We start from the raw sequence: 27,919 nt of genomic DNA, 5'->3' as shown, positions 1-27,919 counted from the left end.
ATCTTACAGTCTGTAAATTCATACTAAAAATAGTCTTTTCTGGATAAAAGCCAAGAAAACTTTACATATAATACAGGCTTATTATATGTATTTTCATGGCTCTTTCTTTCCTCGGTACTTAAAACTTTCACATACACAGGTTTGGGTCAGCAGCCTTACATATGTATCTAAAACCAAACAACAACTAAATATAAAAAGATCTAGAATAGACCTATCAGTGGATCACAATAGCTCAACATCTATGTACATATGATCATATAAGATGAGGATAAGCAAAAACAACTCCAAGAGAAGGACACAGGAGGTTTCTATTGTTGATGTTACATTTAAAGTTCTAGGTGAATTTCCTTTGGCCTATGCTATGTGGTTACTGTATATGATTTTGGTACACTGGGTATTGTATATATGCCTCTCTGATCTAGGGAAGGGAAAGAAAAACGAGGGTGTAAGATATCACAAGAAATGTACTCACTGCCTTATTATGTAACTACCCCCTTTTGCATAACACCTTGTCAACAAAATTAATAAAAAAAAGACAAAAAAAGTGATAGGAGGGAACAAAAAAAACCAAACATTGCAAGCAAATTGTAGTGGATGATTGTATTTTTCAAGAATGTTCTAAAAAGAAACATTGATTTAATAGTGAAGAATAGCTGCCACCTAAAAATATTTGGCTAAAATTGTCCATACTGAATCATGAGACAAAGAAATTATTCTGCATGATGGGATCCACCCCTAGATCTTGCATTGGTTGAATAAAGCAAGCTGACAAGTGAATCTAAAAACAAAAAAACAAAAAACAAAACCAAAACAACTTTTACATACAACTCTTTATTAAGCAAGCTTTGCAGGGATATGTGAGGCCAGATCACTGTCAGAATAGTTTGTACAGTGCTATAATACAAAAATGTTCCTCAAAACTACTAAGTGGCTAGGAAGCAGTGGCTCACACCTGTAATCCTAGCTACTCAGGAGGTGTGGGATTTTACAATCTTATTTCAAAGCCAGCCCAGGCAGGAAAGCCCTTGATTATCTCCAACCACCAAAAAAGCCAGAAGTAGATCTGTGGCTCCAGTGGTCGAACACTTGCATTGAGCTCAAAAGAGCTCAGGGATGGCTCCCAGGTCCTGAGTTCAAGCCCGAGGACTGGCAACAACAATTACTAAAGCAAAACAAAAAAAACTATTGAGTGATCTTTGATACTATTTCTGTGAAAAAGTTTTGGTGCATCTATTGGCAGATAGCTATCTAGTACATTTAAGAAGTCAGAGCACTGGGGTCTACTTTGCCTCATTCTAATAAGCCCCAAACACCAGTTACACATTTGCTACTGTACAGTTCAGTAACATGTTGCTACTATTAAGGAAAATTCACATTTTCTTCTGGCAGATGCACAGCTTTTAAATTGGAGGGGTCTCACTAACTTTTTGCTGACGCTAGCATCTAACTGTAACTCTTTTGATCTCTGCCTTCTGCCTCTTAAATAGGTGTGATTATTGTTCCTGGCCACTATGATATTTTTCAAACATATTCACTTATGTCATGTCAATAGCTTCCCAATCATCTGGAGTTAAGGTTAGAACCTTGGTGTAAATAGAGCATATTTGTTAACACTTTTTTTTTTTTTTTTGCCTGTCCTGGGGCTTGAACTCAGGGCCTGGGCACTATCCCTAAGCTGCTTCTGCTCAAAGCTAGCATTCTACCACTTGAGTCACAGTGCCACTCTAGCCCTTTCTGTTTATGTTTATGTGATACCGAGGAATCCAACCCAGGGCTTCGTACCTGCTAGGCAAGCATTCTACCACTAAGCCATATTCCCAGCCAACAAATTAAAAAAAAAAAATCCTACTGTCACTGACCTGTCTTCTAGTAATCCTTTCTTGGCTCTAGTAATGTTGGGTTCCTTGTTCCTGAAGCATTTTGTACTGGCAGTTTTCCTTTGCCTGCAATTCTTTTTTTTCTTCTTCTTGTTAGTTATGGGGCTTGAACTCAGGGCCTAGGTGCTGTCCCTAAGCCTCTTTTTTATTTTATTGTATTTTTAAAATAATTTATTAATTAAACAAAATTTTTTGACAAGGTGTTGTACAAAAAGGGTACAGTTACATAGAAGGGCAGTGTGTACATTTCTTGTGATATCTTACACCCTATTTTTCTTTCCCTTCCCTAGGTCAGGTAGACATATATACAATACACAATGTACCAAGAACATATACAGTAGCCACGTGGCCTACGCCAAAGAAAATTCGCCTAGGGCTTTAAATGTAATGTCGATATTAGACAATATGTCGACAGTAGTCTTATATGAATGTACATACATAGCTTTTGAGCTATTGTATTCCACTGAGAGGTCAATTTTTGACCTTTATATTTTGAGTAGTTGTTTGGTTTTAGTTACATAATGTTGGGTCGCTGACCCAATCCTGTGGGAAATACCATTTGACAAGCAGTTTTTGGTTTCACAGACCTGGTCTCTACTGTCTCTCAGTCACCCCATTAACAGTCATATATCAGGGAGATCATGCCCCTTTGTTTTCTGTGTTCTAGGCTTGTCTCGCTCAACATTATTTGTTCAAGTTCTGACCATTTCCCTGCGAATAACAATATTTCACCATTCCTAATCACTATGTAGTATTCCATTGTGTATAGGTACCATATTTTTTGGATCCATTCATCTGTGGAGGGGCATCTGGGTTGTTTCCATATTTTGGCTATTGTGAATTTATTGCAGCGATAAACATGGAAGTGCAAATGTCTTTTTGATATCTTAGGACCTGCTGTTCAGGATAGATGCCTAGGAGTGGTATGGCTGGGTCATAGGGTAGGTCTATATTGAGCTTTTTGAGAAACCTCCATACTGTTCTCCAAAGTGGTTGTACTAATTTGCACTCCCACCAACAATGGAGAAGGGTTCCTCTTTCCCCGCACCCCCTCCAGCATTTGTTGTTGCCTGAGTTCAGAGTATAGGCCATTCTAACTGGAGTGAGGTGGTATCTCAGGGTTGTTTTTATTTGCATTTCCTTTACTACCAGGGATGTTGAACATTTCCTCATATGTTTCTTTGCCATTTTTATTTCTTCTCTTGTGAAGTCTCTCTTTAGCTCCTTTGTCCATTTCCTAATTGGTTTACTGGGCTTGGAGGGGCTTAGTTTTTTGAGTTCTCTGTAGGTGACAGATATTAGGCCTTTGTCTGTTGCTGTCCTAAGCCTCTTTTTGCTCAAGGCTGGCACTTGACCACATGAGCCACAGTGCCACAACCTGCTTTGTTTTTTTAAGTGGTTAGTTGGAGATAAGAGTCTCATGAGACTTTTCTGCCCAGGCTGGCTTTGAACCACAATCCTCAGATCTCAGCTTCTAGAGTAGCTAAGATAATGGGCATGAGCTACCTGCACTTGGCCTGCCTGAAATTCTGTTTTTATGCCAGTACTAGGACTTGAACTCAGAGCCTTGTATTCTTGCTTTGCCTTTCATTCATGGCTGGTGCCTTGCTGGTTGAGCCATGCCTCCAGTCTAGCTCTTTTGGCTGATTACCTGGAGATAGAATCTCATAGCCTTTTCTGCATTGGCTGGTTTCAAATGTGGTCCTCAGATCTCAGGCTTTTGAGTAGCTAATATTACAGGTGTGAGCCACTGGTTCCCTGCTTACCTCAAATTCTTGTTCTCTTTATATTCTCTTGGTTTGTTTCTGTACCATCTTCAAGTCTTTGCTCATGTCACAGACTCTAACCACCACCCACTTAAAAATTTCAAAGCTCCCTTAGCTGAAATTCCTTATCACCTTTTCTTGCTTTATCTTTAGTTAAAGTTATCTCCTATATTACTCAACTACAGAGGTTACTTACTTTATTCCTTTATATTCTTTTTAAAAAATAAAATATAATCTCTATAAAATCATGAATTTAATTTTTCTAGTTACTTGTGTATTCTCAGTGGCTAGAATAGTCCTGGTACAGAGAAAGTGGCTCAGTAGGTTTATAAATAAGGGTACACCTTGAATGTATGACATAAAGATGAGAAATATATCTCTTAATGTGTATTGCTCTATTTCTGTATACCGGAAAATTGTTTACCATCAAATTGGGGTTTTGAAATGTATATGAGTTTTTTGTCAAGGGAATTTAGTTTGTGTATGCTTGTAACCACAAGCAGGGTGATTTAACAAAGTAAATGAAATATGAATAATGTTTACTAAATACTCCAGCTAATTTATATAACCTCTTAGGCTGCAGCTCCTTATCTTAAAAATTCATTGGCGGTAAGATGCTTTTCTGTGATCCTTTCTTGGCCTAGTAATTTATGAAAACCTGCACTTCTGATTTTTGCCATAACGATTGTACTTGTTAGTTACATGGGTACACTTCACCAGTGAAGGAATTATGAATCTCAGTTGTGTTCTTATCTATTTGCATCTCTTCATGACCTAACAAATAAATTTGCATTTTTATTTTAATCTTAACATTTATATTAATTTGCAGTATATATTAGGGCAAACAAGAAGAGATTTGGATTCAGCAATTCTTCATTATCTCATTTAGGAAGTTACCAAAAGATGAAAAGTCAAATTGTTAAACTGTGAAATCTTCAACAATTATAAAACATTGATAATACACATTGATTTTTTTTTTCTTTTTCAGACTGTCCTGAAATCACTACACTTGCCAAAAAACAACAGTCTTTATGTTCTTACACCAGACTTGCCACCACCTTCATCATCCAGTCATGTTGGGTAAGTTGTTCATTTTCTCTGGGAATTTGAAGAGTGTAGTTCTTACATTCTTTAAGGTATATGTACGCACTGAAATTAAATCAAGTAAAGAGATTTTAACTTACCAGCTGTTAAGTATGTTTATTTTCAAACTATTTGGCCTAAATAATTCATTTTTAGTGGTTGAGTCTTCTTAGAAAGGTAAAACTCTATCTAGTGTATTAAAAGTAGTCAGAATGGGTGGGGGATGTAGTTTAGCAGTAGCTTGCTTTGCCTAGCATGTTCCAGATTCTAGATTTGATCCCCAGCCCTAAAACAAACAAAAACACTGAAAACAAAAGAAAGTATATCAGGAAAAGTACTAAAGTTAGGGGGAAGAGAAATAATAAGTAGAATCACAATTTTTTATTGCTGAAGAAGGCATACCTTTGAGGAAAGCTCACTGAGTTCTGCAGGATAAACACTGACATAAATTTTTTATTAAAATCTTCTATTTGGAATACAGGAGCTTATTTTTCTCAGTTCTTGCAGTAAAACTCAACACCCTTTTAGAATAATCCAATGATGTTACTATTATTTGACTTAGTTGCATCTCTTATTTACTATAGCTAGATAAAGCAAGTGGCCTATGTTTACTAATTATGCTAGTGATAGGAATATATAATATAAATGATACTGTAGTTTGAATTCAGGGCCTTACTCTTGCTAGGCAGGTATTCTATTGCTTGAGCCATGCTACCCTACCATAAGCTCTTTTACCTTGTTTTTTCAGGTAGGGTCTTATGTTCTTGGGTCAGCCTCAGACCACAGTCTTCCTAATTACAACCTCCTTTGTTGCTGGAATATAGGCACATACCACCATGCCTGGCTTATTGGGATAAGATCTCTCTAACTTTTTGGCTTGGGCTGGGCCTTAGTAATCCTCCAGATCTTTTCCTCCTAAGTAGCTGGGGTTATAGGTCTGAGCCCCCATGCCAGGCCTGGAGTAATACTTTTCTTGGATCTTTTCTCTATAGAGCATAGCCTCAGAACTATGTTTAAATTGACTTTAGAATTTCATGATTTTTGTACATATTTTCTTCTCTTAAAAAGATTTTTATTGTTATTATAAAGGTGATATACAGAGGGGTTACTACAAGTCAGGTAAAGAGTTCCTTCCTTCCTTCCTTCCTTCCTTCCTTCCTTCCTTCCTTCCTTCCTTCCTTCCTTCCTTCCTTCCTTCCCTCCCTCCCTCCCTCCCTCCCTCCCTCCCTCCCTCCCTCTCTCCCTCCCTCCTGGGGCTTGAATTTAGGGCCTGGGCACTTTCCCTGAGCTTCTTTTGCTCAAGGTTAACACTCTACCACTTGAGCCACAGTGTCACTTCTGGCTTTTTTCTGATTAGTTTATTTGGAGTTAAGAGTCTAATGGATTTTCCTGCCCAGGCTGGCTTCGAACTGCAATCCTCAGATCTCAGCTTCCTGAGTAGCGAGGATTACAGGTGTGAGCCATGGGTGCCTGGCAAGAGCACATTCCTTTTTGAGCAATGTCACCCTCTCCCTTGTTCTCTCCCAGTTTTTCATTCCCATTCCTACCCATAAGTTGTGTGGTTCATTTTCAATGTAGTGTCCAGTGAGTACTATTGCTACTTTTGCTCACCCTTTGTACTTCCATTTCTGTGCCTTTCCTTAAACTTCCAAAGACATATAAACAAACAAACATAACAGAAAGGAAAGAAAACAAAAACTGACAAAAAGAAAAAAACTTCTTAGCTGGGCATTGATCCTGAGACTCTTATCTCTAACCACTAGAAAACCGGAATTGGCACTGTCACTCAAAGTGGTAGAGTGTTAGCCTTGAGCACAAAAGCTCAGGGACAGTGCCCAGGCTCTGAGTTCAAGCTCCACGTCCAACCAAAAAAGAAAAGAAAAGCGACAACCTCTTGTTTTAATTTCCTGGAGTTCATCTGGATAAATACTGTTTCGTGTGTTTAGATACACATAGTCATTGTGCCTTTCTGTTCATCTCCTAAGTGTATTGTTCTTTGGTCTCATAATGCGTGTGAATGCCTAGGGACCTGTGCCATTTATCGTGTCCTGGTATTTTAGATCTAGCTTCTGCGTATCAGAGAAAACATGTGCCATTTGTCTTTCTGAGCTTGGCTTACCTCACTTCACATGACTTGTTCTAGGTCCGTCCATTTCCCTGCAAATTATATAATATTATTCTTTGTAATGGCTATGCAATAGTTCATTGTGTATAGGTACTACATCTTTTGGGTTCACTCATTTGTTGTAGGGCATCTCACTGTTTCCACAACTTGCCTATTGTGAACAGTGCTGCAGTGAACATGGGTGTGCAAGTGTCTTTATGGTATCCTGGCTTGTGAAATCTGGGTAGAGGCCCAGGAGAAGTATGGCTGGGTATTAGGGAAGATCTATGTTTAGATTTTTGAGGAACCTTCAGATTGCTGTCCAAACTGGTTGTACTAGTTTCCATTTGTACCATCAGTGAAATAGGAGGGTTCCTTTTCCCCCATATCCCCACATCCCCACCAACATTTGTTGTTGTTAGATTTCACAATGTTGGCCAATGTAACTGGGGTGAGATGGAATCTGAGTTGTTTTGATTTGCATTTCCTTTATGGCCAGGATGATTAACATTTCTTCATGTGTTTCTTTGCCATTCTTATCTCTTCTTCTGAGAAGTCTCTCTTTTCCTACCATTTAGTAATTGGTTTATTATCTTTGAGAGGGGTTAGTTTGAGCTCCTTGTATATTTTGGATATTAGGCCTTTCTTTGATGTATTGCTGGTAAATATCTCCCAGTCTGCTGGCTTCTTTCTTGTTTAGTAACTATGACTTTGGCTCTGTAGAGACTTTTTAGTTTGATGTAATCCCATTGGTCAAGTCTCTATCTGCTGTGCCCCTTGCACTCTTCAAGAAGTCTCTGCCTATGCCTGTGAGTTCTAGTGTTTCTCCTATCCCCTCTTGCAGCAACTTCACTTCAGTGCTTCAGGTCTGACATTGATGTCTGATCCACTTTGAGTTGATATTTGTGCATGACAAACAGGGATCCAATTTTTAGCTTTCTACACATGGATGCCCAGTTTTCCCAACATCAGTTATTGAAGAGGCTATCTTTTCCTACTGTGTATCTTTGGCTCCCTTATCAAATATCAGACAACTGTAAGTATATGTTTTTATTTCCGGGTTTTCTAGTCTGTTCCATTGATCTTCAGGTTTATTTTTCTGCCAATACCAACATGTTTTTGTTATTATAGCTCTGTAGTAGAGCTTGAGGTCTAGAATTGTGATGCCACCTGTATTACTTTTATTTGCCTACAGTTGCTTTGGCTATTCTAGGTCTTTTGTTGTTCCATATGAATTTTTGGATTGTTTTTTCTATCTTGGTGAAGAACTTCATTGGGATTAAATTTGTAGGTTATTTTTGACAATATGGCCATTTTTACAATATTAGTTGTACCTATTCCTGAACATGGAAGGTCTTTCCATTTCCTGCTGTCATCTTTGATTTCTTTTTTTGAATTTTTATAGTTTTTGCTATAAAGGTCTTTTGCTTCTTAGGTTTATTCCTAGGTGTTTTTTTTGTTGTTGTTGTTGTTTTTTTCCCCAAGGCTATTGCAAATGAAGTTGTTTTCCTAAATTCCCTCTGTTTGGATGTTATTGGTATACAGAAAGGCTCCTGATTTTCCAGGTTAATTTTGTTTCCCACTACTTTGCCAAAGTTGTTGTTAAGTTCTAGGAGCTTGGGAATTGAGTCATTATTTCCTTTAGTTATAAAGATCATATTATCTGGAAATAGGGATAGTTTGATTTCTTTTCCCTATGTGAATCCCTTTTGCATCTTTTTCTTGCATTATTGCTCTAGCTAGGAATTCCAGGTTTATACTGAAGAGGAGTTGAGACAGCGAACATCTTTGCCTTGTCCCTGATTCTAGAGGAAATGATTTAGTTTTTCCCTATTCAGTATGATATTGGCTGTTAGTCTGTCATACATATAGCCTTTATTATTTTGAGGTATGTTCCTTTTATTCCTAGATTCTCCAGAGATTTTAACATGAATGGATGTTGGGTTTTGTTGAAGGCTTTCTCTGTATATCTTGAGATGATCATGTAGTTCTTGTCCTTAGCTCTGTTGATGTGATGTGTTATATTTTTTGATTTATGTAAGTTAAATCAGCCTTGCATCACTGGGATGAAACCTACTTGATCATAATGTATGATTTTTTTTTATTACTTGCTGATTTCTGTTGGCTAGTATTTTATTGAAGAGCATATCTGTGTTCATCAGAAAGATTGGTCTGTAGTTCTCTTTTTTGCTGGATCCCCACCTGGTTTTGGGAGGAGAGTGATGCTGGTTTCATAAAACAAGTTTAGAATTGAACTCTCCCCCCCCCCCCCCCCCATTTCATGGAGAAGGGGTAATGGTGTTAGAATTCAGCTGTGAAGCTTTTGGAGCCTGGGCTTTTCCTTGATGGAAGATTGCTGATTACTTCCTCAGTCTCATTGTGTGTTATGGGCCTGTTTAAGTGGTTTATATCCTCTTAATTCAGTTTAGGCTGTTTATATGTCTCTTAGGAATTTACCCATTTCTACTAGATTTTCCATTTTATTTGAGTATAGATTTTGAAAGTATTCCCTCATAATCTTTTGGATTACTTGGATATTTGGTTATAATGTTTCCTTTGGCATTTCTGATTTTATTGTTTTGAGTCTCTGTCAATTAGCCAGTTTCCTATCAATTTTCTTGATTTTTTTTCCAAAGATTCAGCTTTTTGTTAGGTTGATTTTATGTATAATGGTGTTTTTTTTAAATCTCTATTTAATTGATTTCTGCCCTAATCTTTACTGTTTGTCTTTGTCTGGTAGCTTTGGGTTTGATTTGTTCCTGTTTTTCTAGCTGCTTTAGTTGCTCCACGAGGTTATTTACCTACACTGTTTCTGTTTTCTTTATGTGTGTGCCTGGAGCTATGAACTTGCCTCCAGCAACTGCTTTTGCGGTATCTCAGAGGTTCTGGTAGGATGTGTTTTCATTGAATTTTAAGAAATTTCTCATTTCCTCCTTTATTTCTTCAGTGATCCAGGTGTTATTCAGCAGTATATTGTTCAGTTTCCATGTATTTGAGTGTTTTCTGAAGTACATTTTGTTGTTGAGAACTAGTTTAATTCCATTGTGACCAGATAGGATGCAAGGAGTTATCCCAAACCTTTGTATTTGTTCAGACTTGTTGCATATTCTAGGAGGATATGGTCAGTTTTAGAGAATGTTCCATGGGCTGCTGAGAAGAATGTGAATTGTGTGGTTATTGGGTGAAATGTTCTGTAGATGTGTTTTCTCCTTTTTAATATGACTTGGTTTCTTCCTCCATGAAAAGAGAGACTTGTGTCTCTAGAATTTGAATATTCTTAGACTTTCCCCCAACCACCTACCATATGTTCACATTTTTAGGTATGTGATAGCAAGAAAAAATTAAACTTGATTTTAACAAAATAAAATCACTGAAGTGAGAAGTTAAATCTAATATAATTGTATTTAAAATTGAATTGATAATAAATTTATGTAAAGAATGTAGAGAATTCTTATTTTGCTCTTCACGTTCTGTATTTAGGTCATTTATTAATGACAAGTGGAATTTATACATGAATACAAACTACAGGCTTGTAGTCTTTGTGTTAATAGTAATGTTGATATAAACCTCAGATGAGATTAAGGTAAACAAAGAATTATAGGTATGGTTCTGTACCTAGTCAGGGTAGAACATTGTTTTGTAGGTTAGTTAACAAAGTATAATCCCTATTATACAATACGTAATCCACATAATTAAAAGCAGACAGTAGACATCATTGTTTATAATCTAGTCCTTGCCAGTAGCATGATTAAATGGACTTATCAAAATGTCTTTCTGGGCTAATGGAAATGTTCTTCATTGTCATGTGGCTGACCGCTGTTTGCTTGCCAATCACTGAGTCCCTAGGCAGGCATGGATCTACATTGCTGCTGAAATGAAGTTTTCATTGGAGATTGAAAACTAAAGCTGTAAAATTTTTATTGTTGGCTTTATGGATTTTTTTTAACCAAGTTATGATGATGCCATTTGTGTGTGTGTGTGTATGTGTGTTAGCATAATAAGCAAGAGAAAAATTTGATGAAAACAAAAGATGTAGTATTAAGAGGGGTATGTGGAGATTCCTGCTATTATAAATCATTTCAGTACTCATTAAAAACCTAACTGAAAAGTTAAATTTTTTTCAGTTTTTCTTTTGTTTGCTGCTGGTCCTGGAACTTGAACTCAGCCTCTGGGTGCTGTCTCTGAGCATTTTTGCTCAATTAGCACGGTATCATTTGAGCCACAGCTATACTTCCAGATTTTTGATCATTAATTGTAGATAGGAATCTCATAGAATTTCCTTAGTAGTGCCAGGCCTGGAGCTTGATTTCAGGATCAGGACACTGTTGCTGAGCATTTTTGCTCAAAGCTAGTGCTCTCCCACTTGAGCCATAGTTCTACTTGTAGCTTTTTGATGGTTAATTTGAGAAAAGAATTTCATGGACTTTTCTTCCTGGGCTGGTTTCAAACTATGATAATCAGATGTCAGCCTCCTGAGAAGCTAGGATTACAGATGTTCACCATCAGCCAGCTAGAGATTATTTTATTATTTTATTATTTATTTATTTATTCATTCATCACTTTATTTTTTGTTGGTTGTGGGGCTGGAACTCAGGGCCTGAGCTCTGTCTCTGACCTCTTTTGCTCAAGGCTAGCACTCTACCTTTGAGCCACAGCTCCATGATTTTTTGAGTGGTTAATTGGAGATAAGAGTGTCTTGGAGACTTTAATGCCTGGGCTGGCTTTGAACTCTTTCAGCCTCCTGAATAGCTAGGATTACAGGCATAAGTCATAGGCTCCCTATTAGAGAGTATTTTTAAAGCATACAATTTTTTTTTGGCCAGTCCTGGGCCTTGGACTCAGGGCCTGAGCACTGTCCCTGGCTTCTTCCCACTCAAGGCTAGCACTCTGCCACTTGAGCCACAGCGCCGCTTCTGGCCGTTTTCTGTATATGTGGTTCTGGGGAATCGAACCTAGGGCCTCGTGTATCCGAGGCAGGCACTCTTGCCACTAGGCTATATCCCCAGCTCAAAGCATACAATTTTTAATGCAGTGTTCATGGAAAAAACCTTAAATGTTAATTATAATAATTATTTCCACTAATGAGTTTCATTTTATTTGGTGTTTTACAAAAAAAGTTACTTATTATTGAATAGTTTTTCATAACTAAATAGTAGAACACATACAACAGTTCAACAGTTTCCTAGAAAGTTTGTGTGTCAGAACTCAAAAAGTTAAATTTATCCAAAACAAATAATCAAAGAACCAATAGTCCCCTCAACAAATGGGCTAAAGACCTAAAAAGAGACTTCTCTGAAGAGGAAGTGAGAATGGCAAAGAGTCACATGAAAAAGTGCTCTACATCACTGGCCATAAAAGAAATGCAAATAAAAACAACACTGAGATTCCACCTCACCCCAGTAAGAATGTCCATTACCAGGAAATGTAAAAATAACAAATGCTGGAGGGGGTGTGGCCAAAAGGGAACCCTACTGCATTGTTGGTGGGAATGCAAACTTTTTCAATCCCTCTGGAAAGCAGTGTGGAGGTTCCTAAGAAGGCTAAACATAGAGCTTCCCTATGACCCAGCAGCCCCACTTTTGGGCATCTACCCAAAAGACTACAAACAAGGCCACAGTAAAGCCATCAGCACAGCTATTTTCATCGCAGCACAACTTGTCTTGGCTAAAACATGGAACCAACCCAGATGCCCCTCAGAAGATGAGTGGATCAGGAAAATGTGGTACATATACACAATGGAATTCTATGCCTCCATCAGAAGGAATGACACTGCCCCATTCGTAAGGAAATGGAATGACTTGGAAAAAATCATTCTAAGTGAAGTGACACAGACCCAAAGAAATGTAAATCAAATGGTGTCCCTCATAGGGAATAGCTAGTACAAGATTAGGCTAGTTATAGTTGAAGATCAGAATAGCTCAATAGCTACACCCATATGCTCACTTAAGATGATGCCAGGTGAAATGAACTCCATGTTACAGAAATAAGAGTTATATTACTATTGTAATTATCTTCAACATGCCATGTGAAACCGTACCTTTTGTTTTTGTTTTTCTTGTCTGTTTGTTTGATTGTTTTGTTAGTTTTGTTCCTCTTGTATCCCCTTCCTGTGGTTGTACCTCCCTGCTACCACTGTATCTCAACTGAGTACCCTGGATACTGTTTATGTGGGTATTAGAACTAGGGAAGGGAAAGGGGATATCAAAATCGAGAGACAAAGGATAAAAAGACAAACCATTCCAAAAGCAGTAATTACAAAACCAATTGGTGTAAACCAACAGGGGAGAGGGAAAGGGGGAGGGGGGAATGAGGGAGGAGGTAACAAGTTGAACAAGAAGTGTACTCACTGCCTTACATATGAATCTGTAACCTCTCAAAGTGTACTACACTTTAACAATAAAGAAAAAAGTTAAATACAAAGAGTGTGCGTGCGTGCGTGCGTGTGTGTGTGTGTGTGTGTGTGTGTGTGTGTCCTGGGACTTGAACTCAGGGTCTGGGTATTGTCCTAGCTTTTTTGTTCAAGGCTAGTGATCTACTATGGGAGCCACACCTCCACTGATGGCTTTTTGGTGTTTAATTGGCAAGGAGATTCTCATGGATTTTTCTCCTTGGGTTGGCTTTGAACGGTGATCCTCAAACCACAGTCTCCTGAGTAGTTAGGATTACTGGCCTGAGCCACAGGTACTAGATAATTTTCCTTAAAGAAAATTTTTTTTTTCCTGGCAGTTGGTTGTAGGGCTTGAACTCAGGGCCTGGGCACTGCTCTGTCTAGGCTGGCTTTGAAATAAGGTGATCCTTAGATCTCAGCCTCCTGAGTAGCTAGGATTACAGGCATGGGCCACTGGTGCTCTACCTACCCTAGAGATTATTAAAATATAATAGACTTTTTAATCAAATTATATTTTATGTATACGTGGACATGTCACAATGAAAACCCCTTGTGCGACTAACTGATGCTAACATAAATATCTAAAAAATTGTCAGTTGATAAACTTGTCTATACTAGAGTGCTTCTTGAGTCAAATTGATTTTTTTTTTACAGAACTTTATTATAATTGGGAAATTCAATTCAATGTAATCTTGTTTGTAATTTGTAACATAGTTTGTAATTTCAAAATGAGAAAATTAAAGATGATTGTTTCTCAATGTTATATTTGGGAATTAGCAAACTTAGGACTGATAAAAGATATTGGGAAAGTTTGTGTTCCTGTTATCCTCATTCTTTTCTTCATCTGAGAAATGAGATGTTTTAGAAAAGACAGTGTATTTTGTTTAAGGAGTTGGTTTGATATTGAGACAGTTTTATTGACTTTAAAAAATATTTTTCCCTGGGCTGGGAATGTGGCTTACTGGAAGAGTACTTGCCTAGCTTGCGTGAAGCCGTGGGTTCAATTCCTCAGTACCACATAAACAGAAAAAGCTGGAAGTGGTACTGTGGCTCAAAAGGTAGAGTGCTAGTCTGGAGTAAAAAGAAGTCAGGGACAGTGCCCTGAGTCCAAGCCCCAGGACGGGGGAAAAAAAAGGTTCTCTGAAGTAAGTTTAGTGCATTGTTGGGAATATGGAGGAGATTCGGCAAATGAGTTTTTTTGTTAATTTCAGTACAGAACTATGGTATGATCCTTCTGCTACATACTACCATTCCACCTCCAGTTCAGTGGTAATCTGTAGGGTTCTTATAAAGTATTAATTTCTCTAAAAGCTTTAGACATTAGTATTAAAATTTCATTCATAAACCACATTTATTACAAATTAGGAGAGTAATGATTTTAATTCATTTCCTAAGCAAAGTAATCAAAGTATAATGAGAAAAATCCTGGGTTACAGTCATGATTTTCTAGGGCCTTAGATTTTTTTTAAATTATAAGAGACATTGTTCTATTTGTCAGGATAGTTGTAATTTTTTTTTGGGGGGGGGTGTCATTGAAGCTTGAACTCAAGTTCCACATGCTTGCTAGGTACGTACTCTATCACTAGAGCTCCTCTGCCAGTTCTTTTTGCATTGTTTGTTTATTGTAAATGTGTTGTACAGAGTGGTTACAGTTACATAAGTCATGTAATTAGTGCATTTCTTTATGAGCAGTGTCACCTTTTCCCTTATTCTACTTTTTCCTCTTGGTATCCCTCCTCCACAAGTTCATTTTCAACGTAGTGTGCATTAAACATTTTTAAGGTAGGTAGGATTTTGCTTTATGTCTGAGCCAGCCTGCCTTTTGAGATCTATTTGTGCTTTCCCCAGTTGCTGAATGACAGGTATATACCACTGTTCCCAGCCACTGGTCATGATGAAGTATTTTTGTTCTGATGCTTTTGCTCACTGCTGAGCTATGCCTCCAACCCCCAAGATAGAATATTTTGATCTCTCTCTCTCTCTCTCTCTCTCTCTCTCTCTGAAGTCCAGTCTTTCTTTTCTTCTTGAATTTTGGGAGAAATTTTTTTTTTTCAACTCCGAACTCAGAACCAGAACAGCCCTCCACCTCCAAATACTGGCCTGGGACTACCTTGTCCTGGGCTAATTACCCAGAACCCAGACCAGCCCTGACCTCCAAACCTCCAACAGCCTCAACCTCTAAACTTCCAAAGGAGCTAGCTTCTATTTCTATTCCCCCTCCTGCAGGCCTCTCCTCTCCTCAGGCCTCTCCACAGGCCTCAGGCTTCAGACTTCACAGCTCAACTCTACTCTTCCCACAGGCCCTGCCTGCTTTCCTGTCTTCTCCTTCTCCTCTCCCCTGGGAGAAATTTTTGTCTCCTCATTTTACATTGCCTTTTTTCATTGATTTTTTTTAAATTACCTTTAAGTAGTTGTACAAGGGGTTTCAGTTTTTCAGTTCAGCATCACAATTTGTGAATATAATGCTCTAGTGCATTTTGATTTTTTAAATACCCTGCCTGACTTCAGACCTCAATTTGAAGATCTATGCTTCCTCAGTACTAGAATTAGTTTGAAGTAATATACTGGTAGTTTTAAAGTGTTTGTAACCAACAGTGCTACATTATATAGTAAAGCATAAATTTCTAAGCACAATAACTAAAATTTATTTATGGCATTGTTTCACTTGATTTTTTCCCCTCATTTTCTTTTTCTGGGGGTGTGTATATGCAGGAGTTTGAACCCAGGACCTTGCTCTACTATTTAAGTCATACATCTAGCCCCAAATTTTGCTTGATTTTTATAAAAACTCTGTAAATATTCAATCCTGTTTGATGCCTCTATTTTATAACGAGATCATAGTGTTTAAATTATTTAAGAATGTCAGGATACCTGGGAAAATTGTATAGATTGAGGTCAGTAAATGCTTCTAACTGTGAAAATTTTACTCTAATCTTTTTTTTTTTGGCTAGTCCTGGGGCTTGGACTCAGGGCCTGAGCACTGTCCCTGGCTTCTTTTTGCTCAAGGCTAGCACTCTGCCACTTGAGCCACAGCACCACTTCTGGCCGTTTTCTGTATACGTGGTGCTGGGGAATTGAACCCAGGGCCTCATGTATACAAGGCAAGCACTCTTGCCACTAGGCCAAATCCCCAGCCCCTACTCTAATCTTGTATAGCTTTCAGATTCCTGGCAGGAATATACAAAGCTTTGTTGCAAATTCTGTCTTTCGCAGCTACTTTCTGGAATAGGAATTTAAAATTTGTAATTTTCTCTATTTTTGAAGGATATTTGTTTACTTAATGTTGTCTATTGTAATTCTTCCCAAACATTTTCATAAAATTTCAGTGTGAATTTACTTTCTTTTTTTTTTTTTTTTTTGGTAGTCCTGGGGCTTGAACTCAGGATATGAGCACTGCCCTGCCTTTTTTTTTTCTCAAGGCAAGCACTCTACGGCTTGAGCCACAGTGCCACTTCTGGCCTTTTCTATATATGTAGTGCTGAGGAATTGAACCCAGGGCTTCATGGATACGAAGCAAGCACTCTACCACTAGGCTGTATTCCCAGCCCTGAATTCAATTTTAATAGTACATTATAGTTCATCTAATCAAATATAAAGTCTCAAATTGCTTACCTATAAATATAAAAATCCATACCTACAACCATATTATATTTGAAAATAACAAAAACAGAAAACAACTTCCTAACTTGATTTTGCTGCCACTAGGGGGTGCTTAATAATTGATTCTTTGTATTTACAATTTCTTGTTATGGAATAAAAGTACAACAGCAGCAAATCATCATGTGAACACCTATAATTGAGTTCATGATGATTTTAAAGTAAATTATGCTTTTCAAGCTAAGAATTTAAGGGCAAACTATACATTATACAATATAATCAATAAATTTATGCGTTGAAAAGCTTTTAAGCCCTTTAAAATAACTCATATTTCAGTAATTGAAATGGTGAAGCAGTATATCTATGGAAAAACTTCATATTAAATTGCCATTCACAGTAAAATTGTAAAGGGAGGAAAATATCCATCCATTTGACATAGGAAAGATTCGGTTTATCAGTTATGCATTAACTAGTAGAAAAAGGTAATGTTTATTCTCAGGAGCTTGTAATCTATTTATTGAAGATACTTAGGCTCTTTAAAAATCCATTTCTTTACAGAAAACTTCAGTAGGTGCCTCTCCTTGTTACTTCTCATTCTGAAACTCCAGTCCCCTTTATAAACTTTTTCTTTATTAGCTCTAAGTGTTAGAGTTCTGTTCTTAGTAGAACAGAGTACATTCTCCCTGTCATTTAATATTTCAGTTTCTTCTAAAAGATTTATAGATAACTTAAATTTCTATTTTTAAACACATGACCCATTTCTCTGTGAAGCTTTTCATTTCTGTGTCTTATATGTAAGTTAAAATCAGACGTCTAGTACTGAGTTATCTTCCTGAGAAATCTATCCCATTGTCTATGTATTTTTTTTCCTCTCAAATCAGTGTTGTTGTAAAATGTTGAGGTATATTCTAACTAGAGGAAGGGCATTGGGTTGGGCATATGCATAATTGACTTTGTTAAAATCAATTCATAGAATTTTATTTTATTTTTTTGGTGCCAGTACTGGGGCTTGAAATTGGGGCCTGGGCATTGTTCCTTAGCTTCTTTGCTCATGGCTAGCACTCTACCACTTGAGCCACAGTTCCACTTCTGCCTTTTTGTGGTTAATCAGAGATAAGAATATCACAGACTTTTCCTGCCTGGACTGGCTTTGAACTATAGTCCTCAGATCTTAGCTTCCTAAGTAGCTAGCTAGGGTCATAGGCACGAGCCATTGGTGCCCAGCTTATTTGATAGAATCTTGAAAATGAGACCTAGATTATCGTAGATTTTAAGGGGTAAGTGAGAAATGAAAGAAAGCCAGATGCAGTGGCTCACACCAATCATTACAGCTATTTGGGAGGTGGAGTTTAGGAGGATTGTAGCTTAGAACCTTCCAAAGAATTCTAACCCCCCCTGCCCCAAGAATTAGAGAAATGCTGTCTCAAAGAACAAATGTGGCACCAATGTTCCACATCTGTGATCGCAACCACATAGAAAGTGGGAGTAGGAGGATTATTGTCTATGGTTGACCCAGACAAAAAAAAAATTGGGAGACCCTATTTGAAAAATAATTAAACCAAGAAAGAAAGTATGTCTGAAGGTTTGCCTACCAAACACAAGCCCTGGAAACCTTAGCACCCCTCTCCCCAAAAGGGAAGTGGTATAGCTTATTATCAGAAAACTTGACTATAAATGGAAGTAGTGGCTAAGACTGGATAATTTGAAGAGCAAGGGGGAAGAGACAGGAAATAGGAACAATTTGAACAATTTGAAACTTAAGGCTGTTGGCCAAAAGGTAAGACATTCATCTTAGTCTGTTAGGGCTTCTATAACAGAGAACTATAAACAGGATGGCTTAAATAACAGACATTTATTTCTCCCAGCTTTGAAGACTAGAAAGGCCAAGATGAAGATTCTAGCTGTCAGTTTCTGATGAAAGATCTCTTCCTGGCTTGTAAACAGCCATCTTATAGTGTTCTCACATCCTAGGAAAAGTAAGCTCTGATCTTCTTTTTCCTTCTTATAGATACCCTAATTTACCCTTACCTCATTTAACCAGAATTATCTCCTGAAGAACCAGTTTTCAAATATAGTCACATTAGTTTTGAGGCAGGTAGAAGAAAGGTAGAGAAATAGAAGATTGATGCAAAAGAGATGTCTCTGGGTTCAAGATTTTATCACTTTTATAGTGATTGATTAAAAAGTTCAATGTTTGGATAGTACTAAAATACTAAATACTAAAATAGATGATATTAGAATAAGGATATTAAGATTGAAATAGAATTTGATCTGGACACTGGTAACTCATTCCTATGATACTAGCTACTCAGGAGGTCTCAGGATTGAAGTTCAAAGCCTGCTGAGGCAGAAAAGTCTTAAGACTTATCTCCCATTAGTCAGCAGGAAGCCAAAAGTAAAGGTGTGGGTCAGGTGGTAAGAGTGACAGACTTTAGCATAAAAGCTAAATGAGAGCAAGGGGTCCCAAGTTCAAGTTCCAGTATTTAGGGAAAATAACAAATGCCACCACCAAGTACACCATATACCTAAGTATTAGTGTTATAATTCACACTTAGTGTTATAACACTAAATAAAAATCATTTGCACACTCTCAGGAGAAAAAGAGACTAATCTGATCGACACCAGAAATAGAGAGGAATATAAAAACGTACAGGAAAATAAGGAGAATAGTAGACAAAAAGTATTTTGTTGGAAAAATAAAACATATCAGAAATCTCTATAAATAAAATAGCATTAAACTTGCTGTAAAAGGAGAAGCTCTCAGCTATATAGACACTGAGCCATGCACTAACATCCCCAGCACTAGGAATGATAAGGCAGGAGAATCTTGAATTCAAAGTTTGCCTGAGCTATATAACTGGTTCCTGGCCAGCAACAAGACCCTGTCTCAGAAGTGGACAGAGCTAGATGGTGTGGTCAAGTGATAAGAGTGCTTGTTAGCAAGACCCTGTGTTCAATCCCATATTGTAGACACAGACACAGGCATGCACACACTTGCACTCATGCAAGCAAGCAAGCATCCAAGCAACAAACAGACAAAACCCAGAAGCTCTCAATATGAATCTTTGTTTTTGATGGTACTTGAGTTTTGAAGTCAAGGCCTCAGCATTGGTAGACAATTCTTAGCAATGGATTATGCACATGCAAATCAGTAGTCATATTGGAAAACAAAAGTGTTTTTTTTAATTATTGTTATGATTAAGTAGTTGTACAAATTCTTTAGTCAGGTTTTATGTACCATGCTTCTTAACAATGTCACCCTTTCCTTTGTTCTCCCACATGTGCCTCCCCTCATTACTACCAAGGAAAGTATTTTAGTAGCATACAAGCACCCAGTGGAGCACCTGAATCCTACGTGAGGTAGTTTACTTCTTACCCCAGATTTAAATTTTAGGATCTGCATACACTGATAGCCTATGCAGAGTTAGGACTGGGTTTTCAGAGATTGATAAACCTGCTTCAGCAACTTGTCTGAAATAGGAGAGTTTAGAGATCTCATGAAAAGCCTTGTCCAGGATGTATCTACCATAGCAGTCAAGAAATGGAAGAGAAGTTAATGAATTAGGCCACAGGAAGTGAAAGAGGAATCCTTGCCTTCTGTGACAGCTAACCTAATATTATGCCACTCTGTTAATCATTCTATTGGCTGATCTCTTCCTTTGGGAGAAACAAATCTAAAATGGGGAAAAAGGCTACAGCGATTTTTATGAAAAGCTTCTGTTTTAAGGAGAATCTGCATAGGCAGAAATTTATGCTCCCCATAAAAGATACAGACACTTGCAGAAAAGCAAAAGAAGAGTTCTCATAATACTAAGATTTCTTTTAATTCTACGTTTGATAGGCACTCTGGTCTGCCCATTAAGGTTGGTACAGTAAGAGAAAAGCTGAGATTTTCCTCCTGTATCTCTCTTTCTTGTAACTATTCAGCAGTAGTGATGTAAGTAACCACTTGTACTCTTAGGCCTGGTTCTGGTAAAGAAGTTCTGTCTTCTGAGTGGTGTATATTAAGTGCCTCGCAAATATAAAATAGTCCTTTTCTCATTCCCACCTCTTTCATCATTGGGCCATCTATAGCCACTCTTCTGTCCCCATTATTTCAGCTAAAAAGGGTAACTAAGAATAATTGTGGAAATGCTGTGTAGGATTTTTCAAAGAATGTTCAAAGACTGCTTTCTGACAGATCCCATCCTATTTCTATGATTCTCCAACACCTAACAGTCTCTGAATAAATAGTAATCCTCAGAATGTTCACCTTTTTTGTATTGAATTCCTTAACAAAAGAGAAGCCACACCCTTGAGTTCTAACAGAATAGTTTTTTTTTCAAACTGGAAAAAAAGGTTTTAAAGGTTTTGTTAAATATCTCTAAATAATTTGTTATAATTTCATTTTGAATGTCTTTTTCTATAAATTTGTCTTCATCCTGGTTACTTTTTGTTTGTTTGTTTTCCTTGGTATAGTGGGATTTGAATTCAGAGTCTTGAGCTTGCCATGGTGCTGTTCTACCACCCAAGTCACCGTTTTGCTTAGTAATTCTTCAGTTAGAGGCTTACCTTTATGCTTAGGCAGGAAATGGACAGCAACTATCCTATGTATGCTTTCCATATAGCTAAGATATGACAGGTATGCATCATCACAGCCAGCTTTTTATTGTTTGAGATGAGGGGTTTTGTGAACTAGCCTGAGCTAGGCTTAAACCAAAATCTTCCTGATTTCCACCCCAGTATGAACTACTGCATTTCTGCCGTCATTACTTTTTAAAGAACAGTATTTGTGAAATTCAAGTAGTATGGCAGAAAAGGAGTCCTTTTAGTGGCTTATAAAATAACAGTTTTCTGAAAACTATATATGCAAGTAAATACTTTAAGTGAATTGGTCATACTTTTCTTTCAAGATGTTTATAGCTTTTTAAGTTTTCACAAAGTATATTTACCTGCAAAAATATTTAAAGTCACCAGTGTTGTAACAAGAACAATGCATTTGATATGTGAGTCTTAGAGTAATTTATTTCTCAAGAATAAGTTGATATAATCGGCACTTCAAATACATTATTGTGATTGCTATTCAACCTAAATTTAATTCTAGTGAACATTGGTATTGGACTTAGTTAAAATGCAATTTGAAAGTATTAGATTGGTAAATGTATCTTTAAAGGAACACCTTAGAAGTATATTATTTTAAGAATATGATATTTTCCTAAAGTTATTCATTCTGGATGAAAAAGAAACTTGCCCCTAATTAAAGCATCAATGGAGATCACAACACATCTAATTGGAGTGATGTACCAAACCCATTTATACAGTTTACTGCCTATTGATAGATCAGTGACTACTGAGATTTGCTTGTTAGCATCACACTTTGAAAAAGAGCCTGCAGGTATTCTGCGACTGGGAGAATGGATTGATTTAATGGACAGCTAGAAACTTGATCACTAGTTCATGGAACAATCTGTAAATATATTTTTTTTGCATTTTTTCTAAATGAATAGAATTATATTTAGACAAGTTTGCTTTATACTTCTTGAGAGATCACAATATATCACTATCACCACTAATTACCACATTTTGATTAATCTTACATACTTTGGCTAATACATTTTGCTGAATCCAAAAATATCACTGTATTGATAAAATATCACTATATTGATAAACAGTAATTATAGACATAAGGCCACCTGAACTTTGAAATCATCATGAAAATGTTATTAGGAATTAGGTAAAATGAAATGTTTGTTTATCTAGACATACTTAATTGCCAGCCAAGAAAGCAATTAAAAGTAGCTGTAGAATAAGAGGCCAACCTTTGTTAAACATGGTTTTAAGATTGTTACAGAACTTGCGGTGATGATAACATGGTGTCTTGGAGGATGTTAACAACTGTAGCAGAGTGTTAATTAAGAATGATGTAATCTGCAGCTCAGAATTATTAGTGTCGTATGTTAGTTTAGCTGGACAGGAATAAAACTTAGTTTCAGTTATGATAACAGCATAAAAATATTTGTAATGGAAAGATTAACATTTTTATGCTATTCCTGAGACAATTTAAAAATCTTGAATGAAATACAATCATATGTAAACATCAAGACTCATTTACATATGTGCCAGATTTTCAGACTGATTGCTATTTGAACCTAATCTGTCATTGCTGGCTGCATTAGCTACAACAAACATTACATTTACATATTGATTTCTTATTTTGTTTTAGTGTAAATAATCCATAATTATAGTAAATTTGGTCTTTTGTTGACAGGAGCTCATATGACTCTAAGTTTAGAATGGATATTTAAATTGCCATGTGTCATGCTTTTTAATTTAAAATCTGTTGTATCTAAAAGGATAAAAAGATCAATGTAGATCACAAAATATTTAAAAGGGACAAAAGGAAAAAAATTAGTGCTTTTTGGAAAGAAATGATGAAGTATTTAAAAAATCAGTAGTGTACTGAAATCGGTTACTATTCATGCTTCACTATTATGCCATATTAAAAAAAATTTAGCACATAGGAATCTAACAGTTCTGTTTTGTGGATTTTTTTTTTGTTGAAAATTTAGTGTATTGATAGTAATACTTTATTGCTTTTGTTTTGTTTTGTGGGTGTTTTTTTGTTTTTTTTTGCCAGTCCTGGGGCTTGAACTCAGGGCCTGAGCACTGTCCCTGAGCTTCTTTTTGCTCAAGGCTAGCACTTTACCACTTGAGCCACAGTGCCACTTCTGGCTTTTTTTATATATGTGGTGCTGAGGAATTGAACCCAGGGCTTCATGTATATGAAGCGAGTACTTTACCACTAGGCCATATTCTCAGCCCCTATTTTATTGCTTTTAACCATACATACTACATGAATTTAAGAAGGATTAGGGCATGGCTCAAGTGGTCTAGTGCTTGCCTAACATGTACAAAGCTATGCGTTCAATCCTGGGTTTGGTATCAAACACGAAAAAGTACAATTTCACTGTTGACAATGCACAGATGTTATTGACCATGTAGTATTGTTAAGTAGCAGTGTCAGCAAATCCATGGCTCCCATTTACACTAATTAAAAATGTAGTCCTTTTGTGGGAGGGTGGGGGGGTGGTTGTTGATCCTGGGGCTTGAACTCAGGGCCTGAGTGCTGTCCCTGAGGTTTTCTGCTCAAGGTTGGTCTTCCCTCTTCTCCCCTCCCCTCCCCTCTTCTCCCTTCCCCTCCCCTCTTCTCCCCTCTCCTCTTTCTTTTATGTAGTTAATTTGAAATAAGAGATTCAGACTTTCCTACCTGGGTTGGCTTTGAACTGAGTAGCTAGGATTATAGATATGAGCCACTAACACCCAGGTAAAAGTTTAGTGTAATTTTTTTGTGTGGGGGGTGGGCCTTGAATTCAGGGCCTGGGTACTGTTCCTGAGCCTCTTTGTCCTCAAAGCTAGCACTCTACCACTTGAACCACAGTGCAACTTCCATTTTTGAGTGATTAATTGCAGAGAAGAGTCTCACACGTACTTTTCTCCCTGGGCTGGCTTTGAACTGTGAGCCTCAGATCTCATCCTCCTGAGTTGCTAGGATTACAGGTGTGAGCCACTGGTGCCCAGTTATGTAGTATAAAAGTTAAAAATGTTGAACATACTGGATTAGAAAAATGGTAGTTGTCATATTATTCAAGCATATCTATTGTTAAATTTTTATGGTAATTTATATGTATTAAATGTACTATTCCTAAGTGTCTCTGAGTGATAGATTAGCTTCCATAGCAGCATTTTTTTTTTTTTTTTTTTACAGTCCTAGGGATTTAACTCAGGGCCTGAACACTGTCCCTGGTTTCTTTTTGCTCAACTACTTGAGCCACAGTGCCACTTCTGGCTTTTTCTGTATATGTGGTGCTGAGGAATAGAACCCAGGGCTTCATGTATACGAGGTGAGCACTTTACCACTAGGCCATATTCCCAGCTCCGCAGCATTTTTTTATAGCACGGATTTTTAATGAATGAGGGTTCTATTTGGATGTGCATATACAGGCATCTTCGCAAGCAGCCAGTTTAGAAGCCAAGTCAAAGTTTTTAATTGATCTGGCTTTTTTACTTGAGTGTTGCAAATACAGAAACCCTAAGAGCCCTATAAGTTAGCTTGGGCTGTTATAACAAAATACAAGGACTAGTGACTTAAACAACATATATTTATTTCTCACAGTGTTGGCAGTAAGAAGAAAGTCTAAGATCACAGAGTCAGCAGATTCAATTATTAGTGAGGGCCCCCATTTTGAATTGGCCACTTTCTTGATGTATGTGTATGGCAGAAAGAAAGAAAAGGCTCTATGCTCTTTAATCATTTTATAAGGATATGAATTCATTTTCATCATGATTAGGATGCATTGTACTCACAAACTGACATGTTAATTCAACATGTTGTACATCTACTTAAATATAAATTATTAAACACACACACACGAATACTAATCATGGCCTGCTGCTGCTGGTACATGCCTATAAAGCCTAGCTACTCTAGAGGCTGAGATGTGAGGATTGTGGTTCAAAGCTAGCTCAGGCTGTAAAGTCTGTGATACTCTTATCTCCAGTTAACCACCCAAAAAGCCAGGGGAACTGTAATAAAGTGGTAGCATGCTGGACTTGAACATAAAAATTCAGGAACAATATCCAGGCCCTCAGTACAAGTCCCAGAACACATATACAAAATAATACTAATCATTTTAGCCATGTGCCAGTGGCTTATAACTATAATCCTAGCATTCAGGAGACTGAGATCTAAGGATTGTGATTCCGAGGCAAACAAATCTGAGAGATTCTAATCTCCAATTAATCAGCAAAAAGCTGGAAGTAGAGATCTGGATCAAGTAGTAGATCACCAGTTACAAGTGAAATAGCAGAGTTAGAAAACCAGGACCTAAATTTATTAAGCCCCAGTACTAGTGGGACTAGTAGGGTTTATGAGGATTAGGTTGAGATATCTAACCGCATAGTCACATCTAAAGTTAATTATTTCCCAAGGACTTATCTCCGAATACTATTATATTAGGAGTTAGGGTTTAACATGAATTTCAGGGAAGACACAAACGTTTAGCCAATATCTTTTCTAGTTTATTTGATTAGTTTTGATAGGTTTGATTCCTATAATAGTGAGTGCCTTCCCCTTGAACTGTTAATGTTTTTAATAGATAGGCTATGGTTTATGCTGTCCAGATCTTCTGCCTACTGACGATTTTCAAGGGCAATTTTGACTTTAAGGAATTTTTGTGGAGGATTTCATTCAATTACTGTTACTATTCTTGGTTCAAGATAAACTACCTACTAATGTGGTACCTTATAAAATGGGCCTTTTGCTAGTTTGCAGGAGAGAAGCCATTCTTCTTCTTTGTCCTAAGGATTAATCATGAGTTTCTGATTATGTGGTGATCAAACAGTTGCTTTAGTACCATAACACAGCTTCAAGTTAACCTTGATAAAAAGATCACTGTGCTGTATATATTAAAACATCTCTGAGGGGGCTGGGGATATAGCCTAGTGGCAAGAGTGCCTGCCTCGGATACACGAGGCCCTAGGTTCGATTCCCCAGCACCACATATACAGAAAACGGCCAGAAGCGGCGCTGTGGCTCAAGTGGCAGAGTGCTAGCCTTGAGCGGGAAGAAGCCAGGGACAGTGCTCAGGCCCTGAGTCCAAGGCCCAGGACTGGCCAAAAAAAAAAAAAAAAAATCTCTGAGCTTTTTCCTGACTTACTGAAATGCTTTCTGAATGTAAAACAAACTTACCAAACAGTAAAGACTATTGGATTAGTTTTCTTACTAGTGGTGTTGATATTTATCAGTGCTTTACATATGAAGGCTAATAATAAATGACTGTGTATGTTCACATATATGAAAATAACTGCACTAGAGTTTCAAATTTATTTATTTGGTTGGTTGTGGGCTTAAAGTTAGGTCCTATGAGCGGTCCCTGAGCTCCTTTTTTGCTCAAGGCTAACATTCTACCACTTTGAGCCATAGTTCTACTTTTAGTTTTCTGATAGTTAATTGGAGATAAGAGTCTTACAGACACTTCTGCCTGGGCTGGCTTTGAACTGTGATCCTCAGATCTCAGCCTTCTGAGTAGCTAGGATTATAGATGTGAGCCACCAGTGCCTGGCTCAGATTTATTTATTGAGGGTCCTTGTGTTAAAATTTTCAGTATATGATTTTTCTTTTTTCAAATGTTGGGAGAATATAAAATGTATAAACTAATCCACCCAAATTTTTTTTTTTGGCCAGTCCTGGGCCTTGAACTCAGGGCCTGAGCACTGTCCCTGGCTTCTTTTTGCTCAAGGCTAGCACTTCTGCCATCTTGAGCGACAGTGCCACTTCTGGCCTTTTTTATATATGTGGTGCTGAGGAATTGAACCTAGGGCTTCATGTATACGAGGGAAGCACTCTTGCCACTAGGCCATATTCCCAGCCTCTCAATTAAAATTATTTTGATGTTCATTAGAAGACATGCACATTACTAACTCCCCTTTTCCTGATAAGTGTTTATTATAGTTAAATTGGAATGTAATTTCTCTAGTCATAGATAGACTGCTAATGGAAGAGCTTTGGAAACCCAAACTTCAGGACAAAGAAGAGAATAAGATGCTTCACTGATATTGTTTCTAGAGTTGTGTTAGTGGCTTAGAAATTAATACTCATCTTTTCCTTTTTTATATGTTGCATGTCCATTTCCAACCCCAATTTTAAAATTAAACTATTTGTGTATGGCAGCAGGCAGTTGTAATTCCATCTTCTCTAGAGGCAGAGGCAGGAAACATTTGCCCTCAGCTTTTAGGAGCTAGCTTGGATAACTTGGTAACATTATAGTTTCTTAAAACTGTTTTGAAAAGAAATTTGTTAGAGGAATTATGAGATGAACTGTATAAAAATGTCTAGCACCTCACCCCTCAAATGCTTAAGGTTGTTAGCTTTTGTGCTTCAGATTAGCTCTCTACTATTTGAGCTATGGCTCCATGTCTGGCTTTTTGGTGGTTAATTGGAGATGAGAGTGTCATAGACTTTGAAACATGATCCTCAGATCTCAGCCTCCTGAATAGCTGGGATTACAGGTATGAGCCATTGGAGCTCAGCTATTTTGTTTCCTTCTGTTGCAAATAACGATTAGCT

The 27,919-nt window shown here is 37.3% G+C and overlaps 1 protein-coding gene across 1 annotated transcript in view; it reads left to right on the top strand.

Moving 5' to 3' along the window:
• Faf1 (Fas associated factor 1) overlaps positions 1-27,919 on the top strand; it is a 296,655-nt gene that overhangs the window by 67,496 nt on the left and 201,240 nt on the right. Inside the window, exon 6 of the mRNA XM_048351276.1 lies at positions 4,632-4,723. Within this exon, the coding sequence (XP_048207233.1) occupies positions 4,632-4,723 (92 nt within the window). The remainder of the gene's footprint in view (positions 1-4,631; positions 4,724-27,919) is intronic.

Source organism: Perognathus longimembris, chromosome 7, assembly GCF_023159225.1.
Source record: "Perognathus longimembris pacificus isolate PPM17 chromosome 7, ASM2315922v1, whole genome shotgun sequence".
NCBI classification, from domain to species: domain Eukaryota; kingdom Metazoa; phylum Chordata; class Mammalia; order Rodentia; family Heteromyidae; genus Perognathus; species Perognathus longimembris.
This window is presented reverse-complemented; position numbering and strand designations above follow the sequence as displayed.